The sequence below is a fragment of the Mus caroli genome, chromosome 19 (assembly GCF_900094665.2).
Source record: "Mus caroli chromosome 19, CAROLI_EIJ_v1.1, whole genome shotgun sequence".
Classification (NCBI taxonomy): domain Eukaryota; kingdom Metazoa; phylum Chordata; class Mammalia; order Rodentia; family Muridae; genus Mus; species Mus caroli.
This window is the reverse complement of record NC_034588.1, coordinates 10,472,852-10,483,236: the sequence shown is the minus strand read 5'-3', so window position 1 is coordinate 10,483,236 and position 10,385 is coordinate 10,472,852. Positions and strand designations below refer to the sequence as shown.

Below are 10,385 nucleotides of genomic sequence, written 5' to 3'. Positions count from 1 at the left end.
TCTTAAGGGTTAGGTGCATCTTCTCTCACTAAGTCAAGACTCAGCAGTTCTCGGGTATATGTGTGTTGGGGCCCTCATATCAGCTGATGTATGCTGTCTGGTTGGTGGTTCAGTATCTGAGGCATCTCCAGGATTCAGGCTAGTTGAGACTGCTGGTCTTCCTATAGAGTCAGCCTCCTCCTAGGATTCTTCCAGCTTTTCCTTAGTTCAACCACAGAGGTCACCATCTTCTATCCATTGGTTAGGTGTAAATATCTACATGTGACTTTTTATGCTTCTTGTTGGGGCTTTTTGAGGGCAGCCATGCTGGGCTTCTGTTTGTAAACACACCATAGTATCATTAGTAGTGTCAGGCCTTGGGGCCTCCCCTTGACCTGGACCCAAATTTGGGCCTGTAACTTGATTTCCTTTCCCTCAGGTTCTTCTCCATTTTTGACCCTGCAAGAACAATTATCAGTCAGAGTTTTGACTATGGGATTGCAACCCCATCCCTCCATTGATGCCCTATCATTCTACTGGAGATGGATCCTATAAGTTCTCTCTCCCCACTCTAGTGCATTTTATCTAAGCTCCTTCTCTTTGACTCCTGGAAGTCTCTTATCTACTAGGTCTCTGATACACTCTAGAGGGTCTCTACACCTTCCACTTCAAGAAGTTGTCTGTTTCCATTCATTCTGTTGGCCTTCAGAGCTTCATTCCTGATCCACAACACACAATACCTGATCATGTTTCTCTCTTCTCTTCCTTGTCACCTTTCCTACCCAGGCCCCTCCCACCCTTTAACCCCCACCCATGATTGCTTTCTCCTCCCTCTCAAGTGGGATTAAGGCATCCTCACTTGGGCCCTTCAGCTTGTTGACCTTTTTGAGTTCTGTGGACTTGGACTGTATCTTTGATATTCTGGGGTTATTTTTTGGCTAATAACCACTTATTAGTGAGTACATACCATACATGAACTTTTGGGTCTGAGTTACCTCATTCAGGATGATATATTCTAATTTCATCTATGTGCCTGCAAAACTCGGGATGTCCTCATTCTTAATAGCTGAATAGTATGCCATTTTGTAAATGACCTATTCTGCATCCATTCTTCTGTTGTGGGACATCTGGTTGTTTCCAGATTCTGGTTATCACAAATAATGCTGCTATGTACATAGGGGTACATGTACCCCTATGGCCTGGTGGGACATATTTTGTATATATGCCCAAGAGTGGTATAGCTGGGTCTTCGGGTAGATCTAATTTCAATTTTCTGAAGAACCTCCAGATTGATTTCCAGAGTGGATGTACCAGTTTACAATCCCACCAGCAACAGAGGAGTGTTCCTCTTCCTCCACATCCTTGCCAACATATGCTGTCACCTGAGTTTTTTATCTTAGCCATTCTGATTGTTGTCTCAGGGTCATTTTGATTTCCATTTCACAGATGACTAAGGACAATTAACAGATCTTTAAGTGCTTCTCATCCATTTGATATTCCTCTGTTGTGAATTCTCTGTTTACTTCTATACCATATTTGTTGGATGTTTTCTTTATTTATATTTTGATTCAGTTGTATGGTTTCTTGATCATTAGCTTCTTGAGTTATTTATATAGTTTTGATATTAGCCCTCTATGGTATATGGGGTTAGTGAAGATTTGTTTCTCAATCTGTAAGTTGCTGATTTGTCCTATTGACATTATCCTTTGCCTTAAAGAAGCTTTCCAATTTCATGAGGTCCCATTTATCAATCATCAAACTTAGAGCCTGAGCTATTGAAGATCTGTTTAGGAAATTTCCCCCTGTGCCAATGAGTTTGAGGTTCTTTCTCACTTTCTCTTCTATTAGATTCGTTGTATCTGGTTTTATGTTCTTGATCCACTTAGACTTGAGATTTGTACAAGGAGACAAACATAGTTCTATTTTCATTTCTCCACATACAGACTGCCAGTTAGGCCAGCACCAATTATTAATGATGTTTTCTTTTTTTCATTGTATATATTTGGCTTCTTTAAAAGAGTTAGAGTCACTTCTATGCTGTGATTAAGAGTTTAATTAAAGAGGAATAGAAATGCTTCTAGTAAGCCCATATAGTAAATGTTAATAAAGTCTTTGAAGAGGATAGATCATGTGAGGAGATAATCTATGTGGTGAATGACAAATAGTATACTAATGAGCAGAGAAAACATTTAAAGTTGTAGAAGTAACAGAAAATATTAGGCTTAAATTTAAATCATAAAATTAAATATCAAGTGACAATTCAATGTAGAAAATTTATTATTCAAGAATTTTATACATGTTTATAAGGAAGTATAGTCCTTTTTACCCCTTAGTACCCTTACTCACCCCCTTCTTCTCCCAATGAAACCCTTCTTCTCAACAACTTTCCTTCCAACTTTCATAGCTTTTATGCGTGGCCCACTGAGTTAAAATAAGTTTATATTTATATGAGTGGCATGAAGGGATTATTTATTGGGGCACGACCAACTTACTAATGAAAAATATAATGCGCCATCCATCATTAAATGTCAATAGTCCTCAGGAATGGGTCAGCCCTCATAAGCTTTTCCCCATTACAAGATAAAACGCCGATTCCCCCAGTCTTATGAATTCCCTAAGCAGGTAACCACAACTGAAGTTCATGGGTGCAGCAGTTCTGTCGTGTCCAAAAGACATTGATCCATAGAATTCTTCAAAATCACAGGCTCTTTACAGTCTTTCTGACCCTCTCTTCTATATTTTTTCATGATCCTTAGTGGTAGAAGGCATGATACAGATGGTCTCTTTAAGGATGAGAACTCCACAGTCAATAAATGCCAAACCCCATGTATGGAAATGTTGCAATCAGTTCATGTGATTATAGATGCCAAAAAATATTCACTGTGTCTTCTGTGAGAGCTGGTAAACCAGGCAGGCTTATGGGTTAATTAATACACAGACTACACATGTGAGAAAGGAGAAGGGGAAGAAGAAATCAAAGACTTGATCCAGTAGTTCTGGGATCTAGATGCAACAGAAGATAGATATCTCTTACACAAAAGAAGACAGGGAGAGGAGGGAAGTAAGGAATGATAGATAGAGACAAGGAAATAGGCAGGTTGATTTTCTACTTCTGGCTAAGCCCTCTCAGAATGGATGACGGGCACCCACGTTGACTAGGACAGATGGTTGCAGAACCCATGGCTTCCAAAAGCATTTACTTTCAAAAACATAGTTACTAGCTCCCAGAATGACATAAGTTGGGCCGTTTTTGTTATTTTTCTTCTTTTTTTTTTTTCTTTTCTTCGTCTTTTTGTTTTGACAGCGTCTTGGTATAGAACTTAAATTAATCTCAAACTATTATTAATCTATGCATATCAGCATCTTGAATGCTGAGATTCCATTGGTTTACCACCGTATTTCACAAGAAAACTTTCATACTAAAATATTATGTAATATAGTTTAACCATAAACCTGCCACACAAAACCAAAATCCATTTCATCCTGAAATACTGGCTTCATATAAGTCAGTGTGTCCTTACTCATAAGGCATGTGAACTTCTATGGATGGTACTATTGTGTTCCTGTTTTACAAACATCTGCATTAACACAAATTAAAAAATAAATACATAAAAGATGACACATTTAATAGATCGATATTTTATTATTTTTATTTGATTAAAAACCAATACCATTAGCATCACTCAGATATCATAACTCTGAATATATCTCTTACTATAAGGCACAATTTCAGGAAACTGAATTCAGTGTTGGTGTTTATAAGCTAGGTTCAGCAAAGGAACTACCAAAATGGCTTCTCAATGATTAGAGGAAGGTTTTTATATTAGATAAGGAAGAACAGCAAGAGGCAGCTGGAAAAGTCCAGATCAGAGAGAAAAAGAAGTAGACTATATGTGTAGCCAGAACTATTTGCAAGAGAAGCAAAAACAGCAAAAGAGAGGAAAAGGACAAGACATATGGGATAACTTCACTCTTATACAGAGAAGCAACGGTATGAGGAAAAAGAAAACTCTGTGACCTGTAACATCCTGGGAACTATGATCATGGAGGAGGAATGGAAAAGGTCAGAAGGGCCTGGAGGCAAGAATGGACTTTGAAATGCATAACACATGTATGTGAGTAGGGACTAGGAAAGTCTAGAGGCCAGTGTGGGCTTTGGTACACAATCACATGTATAGACAAAGAAAGTGGCCTTTTCGTCAAAGAGAAATCCATTTTTTTCATGTTCCTGGCAAATGCTGACATTAGACTTTTATCTTTCTGCCATAAATTCTTCTATAGTAGAGCTTCAGCTGAGCCTACACTGTTATTTATAGGCATATGCACTGAACCTTGGAGTTTGGAAAATTGGAGGATCCTTTCAACCTGGCAGTTTTCAAATATGATTTAGGACTAGAAGGGTGGCTCATTTAGTAAAGGTGCTGTCTACAAAAGTGCTAAGAAACTGAATTTGATCCTCATAACTTATGTGTAGAGAGAATGAACTATCTTCCACAAGCTGCCCTATATCACTAAGTGAATGATATGGAATCTCTCTCTCTCTCTCTCTCTCTCTCTCTCTCTCTCTCTCTCTCTCTCTCTCTCTCTCTCTCTGAAAAATGTATGCATGGATTAATAGATAAATGGCAGATGATAGATATAAATGGATAGATAGATAGATGATAGATAGATAGATAGATAGATAGATAGATGATAGATAGATAGATAGATAGATAGATAGATAGATAGATAGATGATNTGATAGATAGATAGATAGATAGATAGATAGATAGATAGATAGATGATAGATAGATAGATAGATAGATAGATAGATAGATAGATAGATAGATAGACCAGTAGGCAGATGAACAGGCAGAGAGATAACAAATAAAATCTGATTCAGTGAAAAGGATGTGAGAAAAATGAACCTAGGTATTGAATGTCTCAAATGTTTAAAATCAATCTATCATTTTGGCCTGAAAATAATTTTTCTGAATGCACTCTTGACTTCCTTGTTCCTCAAGCTGTACACCAGAGGGTTCAGCAGGGGGATCACCATGGTATAGAACACAGACACAGTTTTGTCAGTGTCCATAGCATGACTGGAACTAGGCTGCAAGTACATGAAAATTACTGTCCCATAGAAAATAAAAACAGCAGTGAAATGAGAAGCACAGGTGGACATGGCCTTTTGATGTCCTGAAGCTGAGTGCATCTTTATAATTGTGATAAAAATCATTAGGTAGGATATTAAGATAATTATGAGAGCAAAAAAAATATTGAAACTGGCTACACAAACAAGAACCAACATTTTTATATGTTTATTGGAGCAAGAGAGTACCATGACTGCTGGAATATCACAGAAAAAATGATGGACCACATCAGCCTTACAAAAAGATAAACTAAATGCATCCCCGGTATAGATACAGGCATTCAGAAAGCCACAGGCATAGCAGCCTGCAATCATCCATACACACATACCTGTAGTCATGGTGCTAGCATAGTGTAGAGGCTTACAAACTGCTGCATAGCGATCATAGGCCATTGAGGCCAACAGGTAATTTTCCACAGTAGCAAAGCCTGTAACAAAGAACATCTGAGCAGCACAGTCATTATACGACATGACTTTATCTCCTACTAGAAAACCAGCCATGACTTTTGGAGTGACACCTGAAGAGTAACAAAAGTCCACCAGTGATAGATTACCAAGAAAAATATACATGGGACTGTGGAGGTGAGCATCAAAGACAATCAGCAGGATCATTCCCAGGTTGCCCACCAGGGTGATGGTGTAGATGAGGAGAAAGATGATAAAGAGAGGAAGCTGTAGGCCTGGGTCATTGGCAAGTCCCTGCAAGAAGAACTGTGTCACTTCTGTCTTGTTCTCCATCAAGGTTATCAGAGAATCAATGGGTGATCTGTATCAAAGTGTCAACGTTAAAAAAAGAGAAAAGAACTGGAATTGAACTTCACATTGTCAAAGAACATATAGTTTGTTTTTTCTATAGAAAAACTTGAGCTTAAAAGAAATGATAGTGAATATATTCAAGGTGGCAAGGTATTGAATCTGTGGAATCTCCAGCAGTGTTCTGCCTAATTTCAACTGTATAGCTACATTATCTAAAATTCAAACAGTTTAATAATTGTAGATAAGTCTGTATTCTACTTTTGATATGAAGAGTTAACTCTAAATAATCATCCCATTCCTCATTAATGGGATACATTAGCCAAACCAGAGTCCATAAGTTGGAGTGTGACCAATTCATAGGATGTCTTTAACTCACAAATTTACTTTGATGGTAAGTTTAATCCTTGATGCTATTGTATCTATGTCTCTTCTCATGTAGTAATAGTATGTTACATTTCTTGATTACAGCTTAAGCTTTTGAAGAATATCCTTCCAATTCTAACTATTATTCCTTCAACTTTATGTTCACCTCATATTATCCAAATATGAATTTATAAGCCTTTCTTTAACATTGCTTTCACCTTTAACAAATATGTAAAAACCTTAGAATATACTTATCTCTATGATCCGTAACAAAAACTGTATATGAAATATATATATCTGTATGTTCCTGTGTCTATGTCTGGAGGAGGAAGCAAGTAGCATTTTTATTCTTCACTTTTAGAAAATTGGAAAAAAAACATATAATAACCAAAAAAATCATATATACAGTTTTTTAAAGTCAAAATTCAAAAGTTAAATTCATCTTAAACCTAATTAAAAATCTATAATTTTATCCATATCATTGTCAGTATGTACAGGTATATTAATGGTAACTAGCATGAGATCATGGAGGAAAGGTTATTGTCATGAAAGAAATGTTCTTTCATTTTAAGAATTAGCTGTTATCTTTTCTTGTTTCTTTCCTCCAATAAGAACAAATACATAATTAATGTTTGATTATAACCTAATCAGCTATGACATCATATGGTTTTGGAGGGTTTTCTTATCGAGAAATAAGCATGATGTGTCATATGAATTCCTGAATTTCATGGAATTTTTCATATTTACCTCAGAATTTGAAAGCATGTTGAAATTACCCATTTTTCTTTAGAATAACTCACAATGAATGTAATTGCCTTGCTGGTTTTCCATACAAAAAAAATAAAAATTTCATAGAAAATAGAAGCTTACCAGTCCCATAGGAGCAAACAGCCAATCTTGAATAACATACTGACCTCCCCAGATCAGCCATGGGATACTGTATAAGTGCTATGAGAGAAGCCCCCTCTCAGGCAGTTGTCAAAAGGCTACAAATTCTCTAATGCAGAGAATGAGGAAGGAAAGAGCATTTTCACAGGTTAAAGTTCAAACCTCAATTGCGTCTTAGTTGCCTGGAAGAGCCTCCCATTTTCCTCTTAATTTGCTTTAGAAAAATGATAGTACCACATCTCTCATGTCAATCACAAACTGTGTCTGTGACTAATGCAATTCTGCAAAACTTGTCATGAAGTGATTATTATTTAAAAGACAATCAATGTGATTTTATTTTTTCCCATAGATCTTGATTGAAGGCTCTTAGCAAAACTGCAGGTCAAGCTATAGGTGCTAAAAGTGACTGTCAATATCTCATGGCCAGTGAAGCATGGCATATAGTATGTTCCTCCTAAAGTAGCATCACTTTGAGTTACATTACAATTAGAGGCCAATACAGGGATATCTGTGGGGAAAATTCTAGAGGCCTGAGACCTCTGGAGAATGATTCTGTGAGATTATCTAAACATCCTACTCTTACAGGACAGAGCAATTAAGTTGTCTGTGGAGATTTAGTTGGTTATTTTTATTCTGCACAATTTTTTATTACATGTCATTTTTATCTACTAATGGGTGCATAATTTGTATACAGGAATATCTCACTTTCTAGTGTTGACTCCATCAAGAAAATAAATGTAATATTCTGTAAACCAACATATATTGAATTAATAGTAAACAACAATTTCACCTATAAAAGCCAAGAAACAGATGAAAATTCACTTGGAAATTCTCTGAAACTAATGCATAATATTTGTTTTTATATTACAGTGAATAAACCAAGTCAGAGTTTGGGTTAGCCTTCTATAATTGCTCTAACAAATTACTGTAAACATGACAGTTTGTAATAATGCATGTATTTTATCTGCCATGTCTGGAATCCAGAAATGTAAAATCTCAAGCTTCACATGGTTCAGCTTATGAGTGATCAAAACCATGGCTCCTTGTATGCTCTAGATGACACTGTTTCTTTCATCTTCACTACTGCATTGGCTACTAGTATTCCATGATTTGTACTCACATTATTTCAGTGTTATTTCTCTGGTCTTGCTGATTACTCTTTCATATGAGGTTCATTCTTCCTAACTGTACTTTATAAAGACCCATGTATTATCTTTAAAATACATACATACAAAATTTCTCTTTAAAATTAAAAATAATGGTCTTACAACTCTGCAGTTTTTTTGGTACACTAATAATACTATTGAGTGGTTTCAAATATTAACATGTGGATATTTTGTCAAGCAATTATTGAAACTAGTAGAGTGTATTATGGAAACACTTCATACTATCTAGGATGTTATATATAAATCCAAACTAAATCAAAGGTTACTACTAAAATGTCCTATGCAAGAAGTTGCTTAGAGCCGGGCGTGGTGGCGCACGCCTTTAATCCCAGCACTCGGGAGGCAGAGGCAGGCGGATTTCTGAGTTCGAGGCCAGCCTGGTCTACAAAGTGAGTTCCAGGACAGCCAGGACTATACAGAGAAACCCTGTCTCGAAAAAACAAAAAAAAAAAAAAACAAAACAAACAAAAGAAGTTGCTTAGAAATGAAATTAATATTGCTACCCAAGTTATGAACCCTGACTATTACAATACAGATCTGCCAGACAAGATGGCCCTATGGGTGCAATAGTGGCTATAAAGGTTTTTGGGGTAAGCAATCAACTGATTTTTATTATATTTGAAACATGGTCATGGGGTTTTGGGGGAAGGAGTGTGCTTAGTTCTGTAACCCATGTTAAAAATAAATGACTAGAAAGGTCATTTACCTTGAGGGAAATCTACTAATGTTTGCCAAATTTCTTCCTAAATATTTATGTTTAAATCCATATATATGCACTGCTACCAAACTTAGATAGGGGCTCTCCTTTTTTAAGTCGACAGTGCTTAATTCAGTCTCATAACTGTGCAAAACTGTGAGGATAAGAACAATCACATGCCTGTGCTTGGTGTCAAGATTTTTGTAGCAGAGACATTGTTTTAATCTGCTGCCTATTCCAATGGGAGTTAATGCACGTGGTGCCCAGCCTTTTATGCAAGCATTTGACATTGTGCAGCTAAGAAATGGGTTGCAGAAAAGCCACTACTAGTATTCTGGGAGTTTCAGAGACAATATTATACTTTGCTGAGTATTTACACAGGTTTTATGGTAGGACTTCTTCCAATATTAATGGTGGAGTGGATGTGTTGTCCCTTAACTTCAGGGAATGTCATACCAAACTGCTTAATGCAAATACTTGTGCAACCTTTGGGAATGGTGTACTATTGTACAAAGTATGGTTTTCTGTATGACAGAGAAGTATATACAAACCTATGTTCGGACACCTGAAAGATTTTGTCCAAATTATTTTTATGTGTACAATGATTGGTTTTACTATGTAGATGAATGTGGTAAATCTCAACCAGAACTGGTGAAGAATAAGAATATGAAGTGCTCCCAATGGAGAAGCTAGAGAAAGTACCCAAGGAGTTAAAGGGATCTGCAACCCTATAGGGGGAACAACATGATGAACTAACCAGTACCCCGGAGCTCTTGTCTCTAGCTGCATATGTATCGAAAGATGGCCTAGTCGACCATCACTGGAAAGAGAGGCCCATTGAACTTGCAAACTTTATATGCCCCAATACAGGGGAATGCCAGGGTCAAAAGAATGGGAATGGGTGGGTAGAGAAGGGGGGGGGTATGGGAGACTTTTGGAATAGCATTCGAAATGTAATTGAGGAAAATACATAATAAAAAATATTAAAAATTAATAAAAAAAAACAAAACAAACAAACAAAAAAAGAATATGAAGTGGAGGAAGAGCAAGAAGGGCAGCCATTTTGAAACTTGTGCAAGAGAATTCAAACAACAGTTGCCATGATGTGCATCCTCTGATTAATGTCATTGAGGAGCCATTAGAAGAATCCACTCTTGAATATGAACCTGAGCTCAAATATAAAAAGCAAAGACTGAACAGCTGAAACCACAAAAAGGAAAGAAAACTTAGAATAGTTAGAGAGAAGACTTCCATTTCGCCTCTTCCGGTCAGAAAAGCACCGGGGCAGCTGGGGCGCAGGGTCGGCTGACACTCGCCAGCTACCCACAACACCCGCCACAGGATCTTAACATGAAAAAAGTCAAAAATGGGAAAATCACACTGTAGGATCAAGAATATGCGGAGA

At 36.9% G+C, this 10,385-nt stretch overlaps 1 protein-coding gene across 1 annotated transcript; it reads right to left on the bottom strand.

The window, feature by feature from the left end:
- Positions 1–4,924: 4,924 nt before the first annotated feature.
- LOC110285765 (olfactory receptor 5B3-like) lies at positions 4,925–5,851 on the bottom strand. Its single transcript, XM_021152158.1, has one exon. The coding sequence runs from the start codon at positions 5,846–5,848 to the stop codon at positions 4,925–4,927; it is 924 nt and encodes a 307-aa protein (XP_021007817.1). The 5' UTR covers positions 5,849–5,851.
- Positions 5,852–10,385: the final 4,534 nt, after the last annotated feature.

Bases quoted from the DNA above. Each gene is read 5' to 3' on its own strand.
- LOC110285765 (XM_021152158.1), bottom strand. From the start codon at position 5,848: ATGGAGAACAAGACAGAAGTGACACAGTTCTTCTTGCAGGGACTTGCC.